General features: G+C 38.3%; 1 protein-coding gene across 2 annotated transcripts in view; it reads left to right on the plus strand.

The window, feature by feature from the left end:
• TNKS2 (tankyrase 2) overlaps positions 1 to 19,383 on the plus strand; it is a 72,568-nt gene extending 53,185 nt beyond the window's left edge. The window contains exons 22-28 of one of the 2 annotated variants that reach the window (XM_042907432.1): positions 1,845 to 1,942; positions 3,686 to 3,760; positions 5,518 to 5,623; positions 7,251 to 7,437; positions 10,751 to 10,907; positions 11,710 to 11,755; positions 18,885 to 19,383. In XM_042907432.1, coding sequence (XP_042763366.1) covers positions 1,845 to 1,942; positions 3,686 to 3,760; positions 5,518 to 5,623; positions 7,251 to 7,437; positions 10,751 to 10,907; positions 11,710 to 11,755; positions 18,885 to 19,015 — 800 coding nt within the window. In that variant the 3' untranslated portion in view covers positions 19,016 to 19,383. Of the gene's footprint in view, positions 1 to 1,844; positions 1,943 to 3,685; positions 3,761 to 5,517; positions 5,624 to 7,250; positions 7,438 to 10,750; positions 10,908 to 11,709; positions 14,095 to 18,884 lie in introns of those variants that run through there. The other variant, XM_042907433.1, reaches the window with a different exon arrangement.
• Positions 19,384 to 21,456: the final 2,073 nt, after the last annotated feature.

Below are 21,456 nucleotides of genomic sequence, written 5' to 3' on the forward strand. Positions count from 1 at the left end.
GTTTGTTCATTAAACATATAGTGTCTGGGACACAGTTATTAAGACTGCATTGAAAGGCTCAGGAAACAATGACAGAAACAGGCACACCGCCTCCAAGTGGCAGAGGTGTGTAACTCTGTGCCACTTCTGGTCTGTGGTCATTCTGATACATACAGCTGCAATCGCAAAGGATCATTCACTCCCACATGGAGGAGAAATGTCACGACTCAGAATGACTGTGTCTGCTCTAGCACATCAGGGTCTCTTGCCTACATAAAGTTATCACCTACCTTGTCTTCATTTGAAGCCAGGATTCTATACCGACATTCTACCTAATTTGCAAAGTGGAACCAGTGGCAGTCTTCTGACAGTCTCTCATTTTGCTGGCTTAGCCTTAGCTCTCATTCAGTGCATCAAGTCAATACATTACTTGTCCTGATCTTTTAGTGTTTATAAGACATCTTGGGGTGGTCCAGAGATGCTTTCGTCAAGCGTGTGCCATGGTCTTTATTCTGTTAAGTCTTTAGTCTCTGAAATATTCTTCTTTGTAAAGTCTCCATACTTCCTGTAGATAATGTACTTCAGACAATGTAATTCACATTACATACCTGATAAGTCTTTATCAGAGTTTAGCATCTGGTGGTGGTCTTGTTATTCAGACCAGACTCAGAACTAGAATAGTGCTCTTAGTCTCTACACTCACACTGCCATGCATTGACCCAGCAGTAATGGATTTGAGCCCTACCTGGGAAAACACCAGAGCTTTAGAGATCTTGTAGAGACTGAAGGAAAGGTTTGTTACAAATACATGGAAGAAATTAGAAAATTCTGTTTAAAATTCCACTTGAAAAGTTTTTGTGAGAGTAAAGGTACAAAATACATAGTTGTCTTGACCATTGACATTCAGAAAACACAGCATTCATTGCTGAATTAGAGACTGTGAGGGGTTAGAATAAGCATTCAGGGAACGCCTGGGTGGTTCAGTTGGTTAAGCGTCCAACTCTTGGTTTTGGCTCAGGTCATGATCTCCTGGTTTGTGGGTTCAGGCCTCGCATCGGGTTCTGTGCTGACAGTGCAGAGCCTGCTTCAGGATTCTCTCTCTCTCCCTCTCCCTCCCCCTCTTGAGCGTGCACACATTCTCTCTCACACAAACTTCTAAGTAAATAAATAAATTGAAAAAATGAAAAATGAATAAAAGAATAAGCATTCAGTAGTCGGTAAACTATGGAGTGTCATTCTAGGATGATTTAAAATTACCTGAAGCTGTATAAATTTCTGTCCTAATTCTTCCTCATATTTACAGAAATTAAAGAGACTAAATGCTGAAAGTGCTGAATAGTTAGTAAAGGAAATAATCTGAAGAAGAAATTTTGTGACAACCTCCTTAAGGATAAGGGGTAAAGAATAGAAAGGTTTTTCTGAATTATTCCCACAAAACCCTTACAACTTGTTGTGTCAAAATTAGCAACCTAAATGCAGTGTGGTGTTCTGGTTTGGATCCTAAAACAGAAAAAGAACATTAATGGGAAAATCTAATGAAATCCAAATAAATTCTGTAATTTACTTGACAAGTGTGACCAGTGTTGTACTGTGGCTATATAGAATGGGAACATTGGAGGAGCATTAATATTCCTAATGGTGACATTAGGAAGTTGAGTAAAAGGTACACAGGGACTCTCTACGTGATGTCAGTCTTTCTGAAAATGTAAATTAGTCCAAAATTAAAAGTTTTTAAAAATAGGTAGTAAGCAAGAAAAAAAAGTAGTAAGCATCAGATAAATCAGGTGGCCATTTTGGGTTGATGTTAATTGGAGAGGACGGGGACTTGGCATAATTTTTTTTTACCTTCAAATTTTATTTACTAGGTCTTAACCCATACTTAACTCTGAACACCTCTGGAAGTGGAACAATTCTCATAGATCTATCTCCTGATGATAAAGAGTTTCAGTCTGTGGAAGAAGAGGTATGTTCATATACCTTAAATAAATGTTGGTTCAATAGCTGAACTTCCTAGAGGTTTCCAGATCTTGAAAATGTAATAGGATTTTAATTGTCCCTAACTCTTTACCACCTGGATGAATGTTCAAAATCAGCGTTTAAGGTACACTCCCTCAATAAACCTTGAATCCAGTAACTTGGTTCAATACTACAATTAATACTGACACAGAATTCTGTTGGAGAAGAGTTTACTGTCATGGGGGGGGGGGGCGGGGGAGATGCAAATATTCCCTCCCTTCATGAAGGCAATTGCAAACCCCAGTATCTCATACAAGACCCAGAATATGTGGATGCTACTTTTCCAGGAAGTTTTTCTTCCAGCTTTCTTTTCACAGAACTCTTGGATCCACTGAAATCTTTGAATAGTGCTTTACAGTTTGAAGAACACGTATCCTATATGTGTGAGGAACACAGGGATAGAAACTTGAGTGAAACTGAGTTCTAATACTCCAGAAACTCCAGCTCTCAATGGAGTACATATTGTGCTTTACTAGGGCAAAATGAATGGGAGCAAATAAATGCTTGTTTTATTTTTTTATTTTTTTTCTTTTAAATTTTTTTTTTTTTAATTTACATCCAAATTAGCATGTAGTGCAACAATGATTTCAGGAGTAGATTCCTTAGTGCCCCTTACCCATTTAGCCCATCCCCCCTCCTACAACGCCTCCAGTAACCTTCCGTTTGTTCTCCATATTTATGAGTCTTCTCTGTTTTGTTCCCCTCCCTGTTTTTATATTATTTTTGTTTCCCTTCCCTTATGTTCATCTGTTTTGTCTCTTAAAGTCCTCATATGAGTGAAGTCATATGATATTTGTCTTTATCTGACTGACTCATTTCACTTAACATAATACCCTCTAGTTCTATCCATGTAGTTGCAAATGGCAAGAATTCATTCTTTTTGATTGCCGAGTAATACTCCATTGTGTATATATACCACATCTTTATCCCTTCATCCAATCAGTGGACATTTGGGCTCCTTCCATACTTTGGCTATTATTGACAGTGCTGCTATAAACATTGGGGTTCATGTGTCCCTTTGAAACAGCACACCTGTATCCCTTGGATAAATACCTAGTAGTGCAATTGCTGGGTTGTAGGATAGTTCTATTTTTAGTTTTTTGAGGAACCTCCATACTGATTTCCAGAATGGCTGCACCAGCTTGCACTCCCAGATTTTTTTTATTTTTTAGCATGTGAGGTGGTTAGCTTTGTATGTTTAACTCACCCATGCATCTGCTCCTTTTTCTTCCTTTAGTTTGCATTATATAATTTTCGCCTAAAAGTATTGTTTCCAGATTGACTAGCTAACAGCTATCTCTAGAAAGTAGTACTTGTGAAGTTATAGAAGAACTCTCATATATACAAGAAAAATATTAAAATCTCATTTTGTATTCTCAAAAACAGAATCATAGGTGTCAAGAACCATTTTCCCCAAATCAAAAAAAGCAAAAGTAGGGGGTGCCTGGGTGGCTCAGTCACTTGAGCATCCGACTTCGGTTCAGGTCATGATCTCACAGTTCCTGGGTTCCTGAGTTTGAGCCCCATATGGGGCTCTGTGCGGACAGCTCAGAGCCTGGAGCCTGCGTCAGATTCTGTGTGTCTTTCTCTGCCACTCCCCTGTTTGCTCTCTCAAAAACAAATATTAAAACAAATTTTTGAAGGAAAAACAAAAGTTAATACACATATATTTGACATATTTTTCCATCAGATGCAAAGTACAGTCCGAGAGCACAGAGATGGAGGTCATGCAGGTGGAATCTTCAACAGATACAATATTCTCAAGGTAATAAGTTAGTGAAAATAAAGTTTTCTGAGACCGTAGTTTTCAAAGCCTGAAACAGTAATTAACTTTCATAAGAATATAATCGTCTAGCCTAGTAAGTCTTTGACATAGCATCAAGGGATATTTGGGGAAAGGGTAGATCTTAAAGGTTAAGATTCTCAAAATCCCTGTACTGTGTTTCATTTTTTCTTTCTTTCTTTCTTCCTTCCTTCCTTTTTTTGTGCTGTTTTCGTAACAAATAATTCAGCATTTGTTGAATTATCTTGAGATCATGATAAATCCATGAGGTTTAGGACCTTAAATGTATCAATTATTCAAGTACTCTTTTGTAGCAAAGCTGAATTTTCTTTGTGGCTCAAGAAAGGACTCCATCTTTATACTTATTTGTCCTGTGACGACTACGTGTGTCCATGAGTCCCCCATCTATACAACTTTTTTATAATTTTAATAGTACTCCCTCTGTACCTTCATCCTTTCCAAAAATAGTCTGAGGTTTTAAGTCATTCAGAGGAGAGTCCTGTCTTTTCTTGATACCAGGTACTCTTCTCAGGGCCTTTTCCAACCTTGCTGTGTTTTTCTTGAACTGCAGCAAGCAAAAATGCACGCTCTACTTGAGATGAATAAATCTTTTTATTAACTACATTGGTATATTCTTAATAATTATGGAATAAGACAAATAAAATGTGGCAAGTATCTTTTTAATACCTAAATTTTAAACTCAGAAGTGAACAGTATCAAATATTTCAGCTGTTTTATATTATTGTCATATATATACTATTACAAGTGTTATATTAGATGTCGTATTTTAGAGTTAGTGAATACTAAAATTATAGGAGATTGCTTTGTTCATCCTATTAGATGATTTAAGATAAAGAAATCCTGGGAGCTCCTATTTGTTAGTTTATATCATAGTGTGACAAGAGTGACATCTTGATATTTCCATTCATGAACATATGTAATATTTTTAATAAGGCAAATAATCATGCCTTTTATTTTCTTAATATAAGTGAGATCGCTGTGTCAGTTGTGTTCCTTGGTTACATCTGTAGCCATATTTGAGTTTTTTTAAGCCAAGACTAAATCCACCAGCTCCCAGATGTGCTCTAGGACCAGCAGGGGGCTGTAACACCTTTAAGCACAGCCAAGAAACAGCTCTAGGGTTGTGAATTTTGATCCTGGAAATACTCCTAGTGAGACCAGCATCCATCTTTAACTCTTCTCAAGACAAAAATTTTAGGAATTGGAGGGATAGGGAAGGGTAGAGAGAGTAGTAGAGGCGTGTCTGTGTGTGTGTGTTTTAAGAATGTTTTTTGCTGGGGGTTATTTCAAATATTTTTCATTAAAAGCAGATACAGATGATACTTTGAGCCAAATAAAATAGGATGAGGTGAAAGATAACCGTTCTCTTTTTAATACTTACATACAGAATTCAGTATACCTGATTTGGAGCTGTTTTAGTAATAATTCTAAATTAATGAGAATGGGAGTATTTTAGTTTACGGTATTCTTGACCTTCCCATAAGTCCGTATATAGCTTTTTTCCCTTTGAAGTTTTTCATTTCCAAAATGTAGCTATATTTCTATCTTTATGTTTGAGACCAAGTATTTTTAGCTGACTAAAATAAAACATAGTTTATATTTCAGAGAAGTTTTGCCTCTCTTCTGACTATGTGGCCTATTTAGGTTAAGATGAACAAGTAAAGTAGGTAAGTAATTATGACGTAAAGATTTTGATTCCTCTGGTTTCTTTTTTATAGATTCAGAAAGTTTGTAACAAGAAACTGTGGGAAAGATACACCCACAGAAGAAAAGAAGTTTCTGAAGAAAACCACAACCATGCAAATGAAAGAATGCTATTTCATGGTAAGATTCCTCAGGGCAGGGGGCAGCACTGGCAGGCTCAGTAGGTAGAGCATGTGACTCTTGATCTCAGCGTCATGAATTCAAGCCCCAATTTGAGGGTGGAGATTACCTAAAAATTTTTTTTAAATGAAATCTTTAAAATAAAGAGCTGTTGTCATTGAACTTAGGGAATTTTCTAAGAACTTCTGTTGGATTGAAAGCAATATTTGTCTTGAAATTTCCCGTTTTCTTTTATGCTGCAAATTGACAGGTGTTGATTGGTCTTTGAGATTTATAGCAAAGATGAATGTAAATGTTAACGTAGTGTTTATCAAGTCTTCAGGCACATAGTAACTCCAGTATGTTTCTTCATTTGGCCTTGATTGCAGAAAATTTTTAGAGACCTGTAAAGTTCTATGAAACACAACATTTAAATTTTACAGTCCCCTGGAGGAATGGCTATAGCAGACTGAATTGGTGGATAATATCTAAATGGTATTTCTCATTCTAAAACTCTAAAAATCATCATGATGCTCTCTTGTCAAAGAGTGTAATATTCATTTAGGTACTGACTTGATGGTTATAATGAATGATTTTTCTGTTTTATAATAAATGATTTTGGTTTTTCCAAATTAATTGAAATAAGTGATTCTGGTCTTCTGTAGTTCTGTAGTGGAATTCAGTGTATTTTCCTATTCCTTTATGAACAGGGACACTAATCTTAATGAATCAGTTAACTGTTACATTGGCTTTTCCTAACGCCCACCCCTCACCCTACTCTCTGGCCTGGTTCCCATGACTACCTCCTTTCCTTTGGCTAAGCTCTCCTTGGCACCCATGCACGGAAAGGGGTGAGAGTAGTCAGTATGCAGAGAGTGAAGGAACACACATTTGCAGATAGAATGTGGTGTGACAGGATGAAAGGCCGCGAAGTGGAGAGATGAGAAGGAAGTATAAAGAAGAGAATAAACATGAAAAGACCACTTTGGCCACTTGATATCTAGAAAAAGCACACAGACATGGGATGTCACTGTAAGGCTTAATTGCATACAGCCTTGCTATAGGAGATGAATTATGAGACTCTTGGTTCTGGATTTAGGGTCTGGAATTTGGTAACTTTAGCATTGATATTTTAAGTGATCTTTTTTTCTAGTTGAATCTTTGTGTGTCCTATTTTTTGGCATTTGATCCACCCCCTTATTAGAAACGTCAGTCAACGTTAGCATTTCTTTTAAAGTAGTTAATTATTGGGGCGCCTGGGTGGCTCAGTGGGTTAAGCGTCCGACTTCGGCTCAGGACATGATCTCACAATTTGTGAGTTCAAGCCCCATGTTGGGCTCTGTGCTGACAGCTCGGAGCCTGCAGCCTGCTTCAGATTCTGTGTCTCCCTCTCTCTCGGCTCCTCCCCGACTCACGCTCTGTCTTTCTCTCTCTCAAAAATGAATAAACGTTAAAAAATTTTTAAAAATAAAATAATGTAGTTATTCTAAAGGAATAAACTAGGTGACAGGTAACTTGTTATCCTTGTTTTTTTAATATTCTTTATATCGGTGGTCAGTATGTATGTTTAGGAATTTAACTTCAATGAAGATTTCATTTTATTCTTCTAAGATAATTTTAAATTCTTACCCATCTACATCTGTTTTAGGATCTCCCTTTGTGAATGCGATTATCCATAAAGGCTTTGATGAAAGGCATGCCTACATAGGTGGCATGTTTGGAGCTGGGATTTATTTTGCTGAAAACTCTTCCAAAAGCAATCAGTATGTATATGGAATTGGAGGAGGTACTGGGTGTCCAGTTCACAAAGACAGATCTTGTTACATTTGCCACAGGTAAGAGATCACTTGTTCTCATTTAGTTTGATAAGAATTTAATAAGAACTAGTTTCATATTTGAGAAATTAGGGGAGCAAGGCATCATCTTGGACAACCTTAGGACTCCAAGATAGGTATTTTTCAGGTTGCTTTTGGCTCTCTCACCAGTTGTAACAGGAGCCAGTGTTTATTAAATGATCTGTGTGAGCCAAGCACAGTTCAAACCACTTGACCTATTTAACTCATTTAATCATTAGAACACCTAGTGCTTTAAACAATATGAAGCAGGAAATATCGTTGGGCATGAGAGATTTTATTGTGGCCCTTAAATATTATAGGACTGTGGATTCTTTAAAAAATGTGTATTCAAATGCTAAAATAGTATTCCTTTGCCAAGTCTAGTATTTCATAGGAATGCCTGTAGGAGTCTCTCTTCCACTGTGATATGATCCTAATCCTGAATTTGTGATATTACTACTTGAAAAACTTATCATGAAACATATTCCTTTTAAAAAGCACATTATTGGGGCGCCTGGGTGGCTCAGTCGGTTGAGCGTCCGACTTCGGCTCAGGTCACAATCTCACGATCCGGGAGTTCGAGCCCCACGTCGGGCTCTGGGCTGATGGCTCAGAGCCTGGAGCCTGCTTCCGATTCTGTGTCTCCCTCTCTCTCTGCCCCTCCCCCATTCATGCTCTGTCTCTCTCTGTCTCAAAAATAAATAAATGTTAAAAAAAAATTTTTTTTTAATAAAAAAAATAAATAAAACACATTATTATCAAATAACTACTTTGCACTTTTTCCCCCCAGTTTTACTCTGGCCTAACTCAATTGTTAAAATCATTCAAATAACTTGCCCCTAATTAATCCTCATAGGTAAATATAAATTATCTTTTGTCATTTGAAAAATTGAGTAAGGTTAATTACTGAAATTCACTCAACAGTTAGGGTACTGCTTATACAGATCTGAAGCAGTCTTCATCAGATACTAGCAAGCAGGAGAATCACCTAAAGAGCTCACTGAAACACAGATTCCTGAGCCCTACCTACTGAGTTGCTGACTTAGTAGGCCTGAGAGGAGGCCCTAGAATATGAATTTCTACCAAGTTGTCAGGTGATGCTAATGTTTCTGATCACTGATCTTGAAGAAAACCCTAGAGCAGTTCTCAGCCTTGGTGACACATTGGAATCACCTGGGCAGCTTTAAAAACTACTGATGCATGTGTCCCACCCTCAGAGGTTCTCATATAATTGGTCTGGCATTAGGATTTGTAAAGGCTTCCCAGCTGATTTTGAAAGGTTGCCGAGGTAAAGAACTCTGGTCCTGGGGAGAAACAAGATTTGTTTTTGTATTACTCTTGTTTTCCCCCTAAGTTTAGACTTGTGTAGGTGCCTGAAGTCAGCCCTTTTGGATATGAACTCCCATCCACTTCTGTTTTAGATCATAAATTGGACAGTTTAGAAAGCTTGTAATCTCTTGAGATTCTGTAAATTCAACTCTGCAGTCATATTATCTGGAGGTAAAATAGTTCAGATTATAATAATGTTCTAGTACCACCTCTCATTACTTTTTAGAACAGAGTGGTTGGCTGTCTGGAAATAAGTTTATTAAAATTTTTAGGGGCACCTGGGTGGCTCAGTCAGTTAAGCATCCGACTTCAGCTCAGGTCATTATCTCACAGTTCGTGGGTGTGAGCCCCGCATCAGGCTCTGCTGACAGCTCAGAGCCTGGAGCCTGCTTCAGATTCTGTGGGTCTCCCTCCCTCCCTGTCTCTGTCTCTGTCTCTCTCTCTCTCTCTCTCTCTCTCTTTCTCTTTCTCTCTCTCTCTCTTTCTCTCTCTCTCTCTTTCTCTCTCTCTCTCTCTCTCTTTCTCTCTCTCTCTCTCTCTCTTTCTCTCTCTCTCTCTCTCTCTCTCTTTCTCTCTCTCTCTCTCTCTCTCTCTCTTTCTCTCTCTCTCTCAAAAATAAATAAACATTAAAGAAAAAATTTGGGGGGCACCTGGGTGGCTCAGTTGGTTGGGTGTCTGACTTTGGCTCAGGTCATGGTCTCATGGTTCATGGGTTCGAGCCCCGTGTCGGGCTCTGTGCTGACAACTCAGAGGCTGGAGCCTGCTTTGGATTCTGTGTCTCCCTCTCTCTGCCCCTCTCCTGCTCATGCTCACTCTCTCTCAAAAATAGATGAACATTAAAAAGACTTTTGTCTTTGGATTATCACAGGGCTGATTGGGACTATAATACATATTGATTAGCAATGCTAAGGTTTCCAACAGGCTTATTTAGAATAAAAAGTATAGATAGCCTCTCTTTGGAGAATAGAATTAACTCATTCACCAAAATCTCTTTCTGTCCTTGGAAAAGAAGAAAAGCCATGAAGTAATAAAAAAGGCTTATTGGAAATAAGGCAAGTCAATCATATATATGCCTGGGGATTGGGAGCGTAATCCACTTAAACTTCTGGTAAAGGAAGACCTATTTGAGGAACTAACATTGCAGCCGAAACCTAAAAAAACCAAGTGTTAGCCCGTTTGAAGAGTGGTAGAATAGATACCATTCTCTATAGTAAAGGAAACTGTGTATGATGGTCACTAGGTAAGAGAGTTGGTTTGTGTGAAGAAAGAAAATTAATGCTCCTGATACACAACACAAGGTAAGATTAGAGAATTTGGAGCCATTGTAAGGAATTTGGATTTTCTTCCAAGGATACTGAGTAACCTCTACAAGGTTTTAAGCAGAAAAGTGATGTGATTTGATTAATGTTTTATGTGTTGGATTTTTTTTTTTTTTTCCCAAATAACTTGTTGCTTGGATGGAAAACAGTTTAGGAATTAGAGTAGAAATAGAGTAGTTCAGAGGCCATTGGTCCCAATCCAACTGAAAATTTTGGTGATTTGAATTTAATGGTAGCCAATTAAGAGAATTAGTTTCAGATATAATTAAGAATTAAGAGAATGAGTTTCAGATATAATTTGAAGGTGGAATCAACTAGACTTAGTTGGATAAATGTCCAACTTTGCAAGCTACTTCATGGGGGTTCCTTAAATTTGCTTCTCCTTCTCACTTGGGCTGTGGTTTGTGCTTTTGCTGGCATACAAACAAGTGGAGTCTCCGTCTCTATAAGGTCATTCCATTCTCAGTTGTTATAGTTAAAATAAGGATTAAAGTGACAGATTCATTAATGAGAGTAGAAGACATTCTCACAAAGTTCTTTTAAGGGTGAAATGACAAAACAACTTGTGTTTATGTATAAATACATTAAAAAGCTTATGCAGTCTACACAGACAATGTCTTATACTGCCTTGTCTTCAGAGAGATCTTTTCCCTTCCATGTTATAGGCAGCTGCTCTTTTGCCGGGTAACCCTGGGAAAGTCTTTCCTGCAGTTCAGTGCAATGAAAATGGCACATTCTCCTCCAGGACATCACTCAGTCACTGGTCGACCCAGTGTAAATGGACTAGCTTTAGCTGAATATGTTATTTACAGAGGAGAACAGGTAATTCAGTTTTATTTGCTCATCTTCAGAAATTATTTAGAGCCATACTTTAACCTTTTCTTACTAATCTCTTAAACTGACACGGCATATTGCCCTGAGAACTGGGTTGTTGTGTTTTTTTTAACTTTTATTTGGAAATAATTTCTCATTTACAGAAAAGTTGCAAAAATAATCAAGAAGTCCCTTATTTTCCCATTGTCAACATTTTGTTCTCTCCCGCGTGTGTGTGAATAGTTTTTCCTGAACTGCTTGAGGGAAAGTTGTAGGCTTGTTGCTTTACCCTTACGTACTTTAGTGTGTATTTCCCCAAAACAAGGACATTGTCTTAAAATTATCAAAATCGGGAAAATACCATTGTTACAATATTCTATCTGACTTACAGACTTTATTCAGATTTTGCCAACTACAGTGGATCTTTTTTCTGTTTTCTTACCTTCTGTAAAATATAGTTAGTCAGAATCCTGTATTTAGTAGTTAACCTATCTGTAGCAAAGAAGCAAACAATTCCCTCTTGCTCTTAGTGACACAGATCCAGTCTCTAGAGCAGTGTTCTTAACTGAGGAAATGTAGCAGAATCACCTCAGTTATTAAAAACAAACACATACTTAGTATTCATCCTAGACCTTCTGATTCAGAACCCAAGTGATTAGAATCAAGGTAAGGATGTTTTGAGAAAATGTCCTTAGATGATTCTGATCCACAGCACTAATTTAGAACCTCTTTTCTAAAGTTTGGAAATCCTTATAGTAAAATGTTTAAAAAAGTTTGTTTACCAGTGTTTAAATTGATCTTTCTCTTCCAGGCTTACCCTGAATATTTAATTACTTACCAGATTGTGAGGCCCGAAGGTATGGTTGATGGATAAATAGTTGTTTTAGGAAACTAAATCCACTGAACCTAAAGTCATCTAAGCAGCTGGTGGCCTATTAAGTTTTACTCCTTTGCTGAGAAGTGTCATCTTGTCCACAAGCCTGTGGCCAAAGGATAAAAAAATGTGAAAGAAGTTTAACATTCTGACTTGATAAAGCTTTAATAATGTACAGTGTTTTCTAAGTATTTCCTGTTTTTCAGCACTTTAACAGATGCCATTCCAGGTTAAACTGGGTTTGTCTGTACTAAATTATAAACAAAGTTAACTTGAATCTTTTATATGTTATGCATTGATTCTAACAGAAAGTGTAATCCCCTCAACAGACTCATTTTACTAATACAGTACTGTGTTCTTTAAAACACAGCATTTACACTGAATACAATTTCATTTGTAAAACTGTAAATAAGAGCTTTTGTACTAGCCCAATATTTATTTACATTGCTTTGTAATATAAATCCGTTTTAGAACTGCAGCGGTTTACAAATTGTTTTTCATATGTACTGCCCATCTGTACTTCATCGTGCATCATCATGATTGAGTGATCTTTACGTTTGATTCCAGAGGCTATGTTGAGCTATTATTAGCAAAGACTTGGTCAGTTAGGAAAGATTGATACATCAGATTTAATTTGCTGATGGAAGCATTTATCTCTCATTAGAAATCTTTCCCATTTCAGAACCTACTTCATAAATACTCTGGGGATTTAATTTCTGGTACCTTTGTATGTATAAGACACATTCCAAAGAGCTCTAATTATGAACGTCCTGATAATTAAAGATACTTCTTTACTGGCTTCAAACTCTCAGGTTTCACATTGGAAAATTCTGTCATTTCATTTTGTAAAAATTAGAGCAAGTGCTTCTGTGTTTTAGAGGCTAAATCCTGCCAGTGAACAATTATGGTGTTCTTTTCATGGAGTGTAAATAGGAAGTTACATTTCAGAGGTAGGAACGGTAATTCTGAATAATTTTCCAATGTATTCTAATTACCCTAAATCTAAAGCGGGGGGATGGAAGGGGAAGCGAATGAGAGTGGGTCGCTTTTTATCCTAAGTAACTTTCTCTTGTTTTTTCTCCTTGGCCTTACTGTTAGAGCCGATCTTTACACCGTAGGTAAACTGAACCCAGAACCATGAAATATAGGTGTCCCAGTTCTCTCCAGGTCGCCTGAATGGGCAGGTGCTGTGAGCCATTGCTTCCTGGTCCTCGGTTGCCTCATCATGACACTAACAGTCAGTTGGAAATACACTTTGTGTGTGCACCACATGGTGACCAGGCTTGTTTGGCAGCTGTGGAGGGGAATGCTATCCCATAAAATGCCATTCCTGTTTTCTAATGTAAAACTGTCTTTTCCATGAAATAGGCGAAAGCATCTTGGTACAGAGACATGAATTATAGCTTGTCAGTCTAGTTGTTGACTCTAGCTCCCTCAGAAAGCAAGGCAAGATTTTTACCGACTTATGTCTCTGTAAGTGGGAATGTTCCCCTTCAGTCTCTGTGCCAGTTCACTTTTGTTTTACATTTTATTCCGTCTCTAAATTATCTGGCCCTTTGCAGTAACTTGTACATAAAGTGCTAGAAAATCATGTTTCTTGTCCTAAGTGAGAGTTAATCAGAGTAAATGCATATCTGGAGTTGTTTCTATGATGTAAATTGTGATCATTATTTAAGAGGTCAGTTCCTGACCTGGAAGTGCTTTTATACAGTTCTCTAATAATTGCAGTTATGATCCTAAAGTAATTTCTTGGAACACAAATGGAGTATGCCAAATTTTATATAATTTTTCAGATTCTGGAAGCTTCCAGATTTTATAATTAGAAGCTAATGAGATGAGTTAATGGAATTTATATTTACCTACCTTATCTCTCAGCATTGAGCCCGTTACTCACCCTGTAGGTGAATCTGGAATTACTTTTCATGGAAAATCATCGAGATCTTTGAGTTTATGATATTGCAGCCTGTATTGTTTCATCTAATCCATTGCTTAATTAGTGTGTTATTTTTCTATGAATGATTATATTGTGGTTAATATGTTAGCATGGCAATATTTTCAAATAGCTTTTGGTTTGTTGACAGTTTGAGGGATTTTGGGGGGTGGTTGGGGGGATTTTTTTTTGGAGTTTTTGCATGAAATATCATACTTTATAATGATGGAATTGCTTTTTCTTTTGTCTTGTGATTTTTTTTTGGGGGGGGGGGAGTGAGAATTAACTTTTTGTGTGGGTAGTACTATTATATCCATCTTGGGTGTCTTACTTGTACTGTATCACATTCCATACCTTCATTTAATTCTTAATAAAGTGTTCATTTGTTTTTCTGGGTAGCATGGTAATTACTGGAATAGTATAAATGTTTTGAATGGTCTTGAGAAAATGGATTAAGATCGCAATAAACCACAATTGCAGGAAAACAATGCAGTTCTGAGTCTAACAGTGATAGAATGCAGTTTAAAATTTGAAATATTGAGTTTTGTGACCATAATCTCTCAGATGCTTTAATATGTGATGCTTTTAGACATTTACTGTATCCAATACAACTTTCAGCAAACCTTAAAGGTCATTCCCAGGAAATTTATCTTCTTCTAAAGCGGAATATATATCTACATTTTTTTTTTTAAGTAGGCTACTGTAGGCCCAACATGGGGTTTGTACTCACAACCCTAAGATCAAGAGTTGCATGCTGTACTCACGGAGCCAGCCAGGTGCCCCTAAAAACAATTTTTATAAGTTTTAAAATCTTAAAGTTAGTGGTACTTATTACTCTTAAAGTATAGGGACATCTGGGTGGTTCAGTCCATTAAGCGTCTGACCTCAGCTCAGGTCATGATTTCGTGGTTCATGAGTTTGAGCCCCACATCAGGCTCTCTGCCGCCAGCATAGAGCCTGCTTTGGATCCTCTGTCTCCCTCTCTCTCTGCCCTTTCCCTGCCTGCACACGTACTCTCTTTCTCTCTCTCTCAAAAATATTAAAACATTTTTAAAAATTATAGTAATGTATGTATTTTAGATTACAGTATAAGTGTTCACGTGTGTGTGTGTGATCAATTCTTTGCTTTCCCTAATAATAGAATAATGGTGCAAATAACCTATGAGTCATTTGGCTTTGAAAGATTTTTCAGCAGCTTAGTCTTACTCCTTTAGTTAGGACAATATGTTTGCTTGCTAGTTCCTAAGCATCCTAGTATATGATACGATACAGTTCTTTTCATGGTGGTGAGGAAAGAAAACATGTAAATAAATTCCCATAAGCTTTTGTAATTAGTATTCCTGACTGGCCCTTTACCTTTTGTTCTCTCTGTTAGAAAACAAAAGTGACGAAGAAAGCAAGTAGGAATACTGATTCTTCACCAGGAGAACGGTCAGACTCTTTTTCCCCAGTTTGGTTTAGTTTTTAATATTTGACTTGCTTTATGGATTGTCAAACTTCTAAAACCGTGCAGTGGAGGCATCCTGGCTTGGGGTGCAGAGTGGAGGCGTCTCAGAGACCCAGGTTGCTTGTGCTCGAGCTCCCCACCCATTCTCTGCCTCCCCTTCTTCCTTTGGAGGGCAGGAGACCTGTCATATTCTTATAAAGTTAGACTATAATGTGGCCTTTTCGCTGTCTGCTCAATCTCCTCCCCGCCCCTCCTTTTCATGCTTACTAGCTTAGATAGACAGTGACCTAAAATACTTAATTACACCCTTTTCGGTGGTTCTTGCTCCTCACAAGCCACCACTGTCAGAACTGTCTTCCTAGTTCATCATCCACCCACAGCTGCCCTCCCCGTCACACACAGGCACAGAGCCCCCCACATGGTCTGCCGGTAGAGCAGTGCTACAGAGAAGTGGAGAGAACTACAAGATAAATCAGGAAAATACCCACATAAAAGAAAGAGATGAGAAATAGAAGAGGGCTGAGAGAGATGGAGTATAGAAGATCCAACTTAATATAGGAGGGAAGAGATTTGAAGATTTTTGTGCAATTTATTAAAGACATAAAGTTGAAGCATGACATACCAGGAGAGCACATGAAAACAAATCTACTTCTAGACATGTAGTGGAATCATGAAAGGCGAGAAAAGTCAGGGGCACCTGGGTGGCTCGGTGAGTTGGGTGTCAGACTTCAGCTCAAGTCACGATCTCACAGTTCATGGGTTCAAGTCCCACGTCGGGCTCTGTGCTGACAGCTCAGCCTGGAGCCTGCTTTGGATTCTGTCTCTCTCTTCTTTCTCTCAAAAATAAACATAAAAAAAATTTTTTTAAAGTTTAAAAAAAAAGAAACATAAAAGCAACCAAAGAGAAAAGACATTACCTGCAAAGGAATAATTACATTAACAGCAGGCTTTTCAATGACAGCAATATAGGCCAGGGGACAATAAAATAAGCACTGAGGGGGAAGAAACAAGTTAGCTATGAATTCTACACATAAAGGAGTATTTAAAAGGGAGGATATGGGGCGCCTGGGTGGCTCAGTCAGTTAAGTGACTGACTCTTGGTTTTGGCTCAGATCATGATCTCATGGTTTCGTGAGATCAAGCCCCTCATAGGGCTCTGTGCTGACAGCATGGAGCCTGCTTGGGATCCGATCCCTCCCCCATGTGTGCCAGCTCTGTTTCTCTCAAAATTAAATGAAAACTTCTAAAAAAAAAAAAAAAGCTAACAGGGGCGCCTGGGTGGCTCAAGTTGGTTGGGCGTCCGACTTCAGCTCAGGTCGTGATCTCACAGTTCGTGGGTTCAAGCCCCGCATCAGGCTCTGTGCTGGCAGCTCAGAGCCTGGAGCCTGTTTCAGATTCTGTGTCTCCCTCTCTCTGTGCCCCGCCCCCCCACACACACTCTTTCTCTAAAAAATAAACATTAAAAAAGAAATTAACAGCTGCAGGAGGAAGAGTAGACATTTAAAGGGGCGGGCAGGGAGGATAAAAACGCATTTTCAGGTTTTGCTGAAAGAACTCATAGGTTTGTTTTTTAGGAAAAAAGGCAATTGAGTCCAGAAGGAAGGAGTTAAATGCAAGAAGCAGAGTGAACAAAGAAATTGATAGGGCCGCCTGGGTGGTTCAGTTGGTTGAGCCTCTGACTTCAGCTCAGGTCATGATCTCACAGTTTGGGTTTGAGCCCCACGTCCAGCTCTGTGCTGACAGCTCAGAGCCTGGAGCCTGCTTTGGATTCCGTGTCTCTCTGTGTCCCTCCACTGCTCTCTGTCTATCTCTCAAAAATAGACATTTAAAAAATAAACATTGGGGGAAAAAATTGGTAAACGGACTGAAATACTCATGTAAAAACAGACTGTTTTATTAACTGATAGAGAATAATCTTCAAGACATAACAAATGAAAAACAAAAGCAAGAGGTTGACCAGTATAGATGGTTTCCTGTTTTTTACTGCTATTTCTATAAAAGGAAAAAATACAATATACATTTGATTCTTTATGCATAAAATGCCTCCAGGATACACATAAATTTGGGAGGACACCAAAGGTGTTAAAGACTTCACTATATATCTGTTTAAAATAAGTGTTGTCTATAAAAATACTAAAGAAGTAAAGAATAGATTTGAGGTTTTAAAAACAAGGAATTAGGGGCACTTGGGTGGCTGGCTCAGTCGGTTCGGTGTCCAACTTCAGCTCACCATGATCTCACGGTCCGTGAGTTTGAGCCCCGCGTCGGGCTCTGTGCTGCCAGCTCAGAGCCTGGAGCCTGTTCCAGATTCTGTGTCTCCCTCTCTCTGCCCCTCGCCCCCTCACGCTCTGTCTCTGTCTCTCTCAAAAATAAATATTAAAAAACAAAAACAAGGTGGAATTTAAAGTACTACTTGACAATGATATAGGAAGATAAGAGAAACCTTAAAATGTTGATGAACTTCAGTATGCATATTACATTTTTAAGGGTAATCAGAGTGGAAATAGAATTGTAAAGGTGAAAAAGGGTAGAAAAAATTGAATACTCCAGTAGAAATGGAAATAACAGGCAATGCATGTCCTTTTTCTCCCCAGAGGTATAAAAGAATCCAGGATCAGTAGGAAATATCTATAAAGGGCTAAGAATAGGCTAGACATGCCTGAAGGGGGTTGGGGGAGAGGGCCAGAGATGGAGAATAGAATTAATGCTCTAGCAACTAAGTGTGATATTGGTGCAGGGATAGGCTCATTTGACCAATTGAATGGAGTATATATAGGATTTTTATACATACCAGAGATAGCATGACAGTATCATTATAATGCAGAAAGAAGGGCCTTTTCAACAAATTGTTATGGATAACCATATGAAAAAACACATGTATTTGGATGCATAAACAAAAATTCTAAATGTATTTTCTATAGGGCTTCTGTAGGAAAAGTAAAGTATGTTAAATGTTGAGAAGAAACTCTGGAAGACTTTCTGATTTGGAGACAAAAGAGAACTTTTAACTGAGTTTTAATGAATGCTAGCCCTAAAAGAAAAGATTGATAAAATCATATTAAAATTAAGAACATCTGTTCATTTAATAACCTCTGTGAAGAAAGTAAAAAGGCAAGTCACAAAGTGGGAGAAAATATGTGCAGCACATGTAAAGGGCAGAGAAACTCAGACTGTATTAAAAACTGCATATATAAATCAATATGTATTTAAATCAATTTTCTATATATGCCAAAAGCCAGCCTCCTGCTTATGAGAGAAACAAAAGTCAAGAATCAGACGAGGGCTGTCCATCATCCCTATTTAGCACTCTTCTGGAAAATGATAAAGGGGACAGTCAAGCTCTTTTTACTTACAGTTGATACACTGAAAAACTCAAGATCACCTGAAAAACTGCTAGAATAAGAAAATTCAGTAAGATGAGTAGGTACAAAATTAATAAGCAGTAAGTAGAAGGCTTCCTATTTATACATAAAAAGCAGTTTTAAGATGAAATGGAAGGACGATCCCATTTATTATATATATATATATATATATATATATATATAATACATAAAACATATTTAATGCTACTTAGAGACAAAATAAGTCGGCACAAATAGAGTACCATATGCTGTTCTCGGACAGAAAGATTCACTATTCCAAAGATTTCGTTTCTCCCTTAATTAACATGTAAGTTTCCCATGACCTAATAACATATCAAACCTTTTCTTTTTTAATGAAATGAACTACTAACAGTTTCAGGTGAACGGCACAGCAATTCCACAAGTCTGCTTCGCTGTGTGTGCCACCAGCGTGGCCGCCGCGTGTCACCATACGGTACAACTGCATGGTGGACCTTTAATCCTTCTGACTTACTCATTCCGTAACTGGAAGCCTGTGTCTCCCACGCTCCTTCACCCATTTCGCCCATCCTCCACCTCCTTCTGCAACCACCAGTTTGTCCTCTATTAATGGTCTGTTTCTGCTTCTGGTTTGTTTATTCGCTTGCTTTTTAGATTTCACGTATAAGTGAAATCATATGGTTTTTGTCTCTGTCTACAGGTCAGCCTTATTGAGGGAAGGAGTAGAAACCCATACAAATTGATTCTAAAGCTCCCATGGAAAAATGAATGTACGAGGATTCTTATTAAATATTTAAGGAAAGAGTGAAGGGCTACTGGCCGTATCACATCTTAAGAATGTTCTTGGGGCGCCTGGGTGGCTTGGTTGGTTAAGCATCCGACTTCGGCTCAGGTCATGATCTCACGGTCCGTGAGTTCGAGCCCCGCGTCGGGCTCTGTGCTGACAGCTCAGAGCCTGGAGCCTGTTTCAGATTCTGTGTCTCCCTCTCTCTCTGCCCCTCCCCTGTTCATTCTCTGTCTCTCTCTGTCTCAAAAATAAATAAATGTTAAAAAAAAATTTTTTTTTTTTAAAATGTTCTTAAACTGTTATTAAAACAGTAATCCTGACACATAGGATAATCACAGTGGAATGGAAGAGAGCCCAGAAGGCTCAAATCCACTGTATGTGATAAAGGTAGTATATTATGAAATTGTGGGAAAGGTAATGGTCTTGCAACAACTGAGGAGCCATCTGGAAAAAACAAGACTTACTCCTTATGTCAGAATATTTCAGGTGAGTCAAATGTGGCATGGTAGAAATGAAACTGCAAAGTTACAAGAGAAACACAATATTGCTAATCTAGGTGTAGGGAAGATCTTTCTGATGTAACACAAAACCCAGAAGCTATGAATGAGAGGATTAATAAATCCAACTTCAGAAAAATGTTACGTCTGCAAACAAAAAGATAAATAATGCCAAACTGACAAATATTTGCAGTGTGCACAGTAGACAAGGAATCGGTTCTCTTTTACATAAAAAAGCTCCTGAAAATCAAGAAGCAAAACAATAACCCAACAGAAAATGAATATACAGAAAAGGCAAGGATAATGCCATTTAAGGGAGAGAAATTCAGCTTACTCATACTCTACAACACCACCTCTATTAGCAAAGATCAAGGAGTGATACTCAAAGTAATAAACACCCTGAACACTTGTCAATCAGGACAGATTCAAGATTCCCTCTTCTGCCTGGCGCCAGTCCTTTAGATGGTGGATTGTGGGAGGGAGCGGGGGGAACGGAGCTGCCGAGCTACCCGAGAGAACGAATCGTTTAGGGGGCTTGGGACAGAGCTTGTTGCCAGTGGGTATGGAAATGATGGTACCTAACCAGTACAACACCACTGGTGCAGCACAGCTACCTATCAGACCTGGTGGAGAGTACCTCTCTTGCATTGTTGAAAAATAACCTCGGAAAACAGTGTTTGCCCAAATTGTGAATGGACATACCCTTTCGTGAGAGGACACATGGTAAGGAAATACATCGCAGCCTTATTTGAAATGACAAGAGTCGTAAGTAACACATGTATCAGTAGGGAACTGGTTAAGTAAATTACAGTGCATGCATACACCAGAAAGTCTGCAGTCATGAAAAGAATGGGTCAGTCCTATGTACTGATGAAGACAAATTATTGAGGAAGGGAGTGGGGAGGGAAGCAAGATTCAGAGCAGTGTGCATGGTGACTTACCATTGTAAAAAAAATAGAGGAGAAATATCAACATGCAGACTTGTTTGTCCACAGGCTATCTCTCAGGAGTTGGGAGGAATAAATGGCAAATACATGGTAACAGTAATCTGAGAGATCTGGGTGGCAGGATACCTACAGATGGAAATGAAAGCTAATTTTCCATGCTGTATTCGTTGGACTTAGAATTTTGTACTACAGGGGCTCATTTAAACATAATTTGTTTAGGGCCGCCTGACTGGCTCAGTCGGTAGAGCATGAGACTCTTGATCTCGGCGTTCTAAGCTCAAGCCCCACATTGGATGTAGAGATTACTTAAAAAGAATATCATAAAAATAAAGATATAGGTAGTACTTGTTTAAAGATGAGGCTTAAATTAGGTAATATCGAAGGGTTCTTTTAAGCTCCAAGTCTGCTAAAGTGTGACCAAAACTGAACTGAGAAGTCACCCAAACCTGCTTCATCTGCCATCTGCCTCTTCCTGGTTCATAGCCTCCATTCTTCCCGTTGTTCAAAACAGGAACCCTGGGTCTTCATGTTTCCCTCACAGCCCGAGTCATCCCATTTAGATTCCCTGCTTTCACCCTTGTCCACCACACCCGTTGCACGTCCCATGCTCTATTTTCTTTCTTTCTTTCTCTCTCTTTTTTTTCTTTCTTTCTTTCTTTCTTTCTTTCTCTTTTCTTTATTTGTTTCTCTCTCTTCTTTCTTTCTTCCTTTCTCTTTTCTTTATTTCTTTCTTTT

This window comes from Panthera leo, chromosome D2 (assembly GCF_018350215.1).
Source record: "Panthera leo isolate Ple1 chromosome D2, P.leo_Ple1_pat1.1, whole genome shotgun sequence".
Taxonomy (NCBI): Eukaryota; Metazoa; Chordata; class Mammalia; order Carnivora; family Felidae; genus Panthera; species Panthera leo.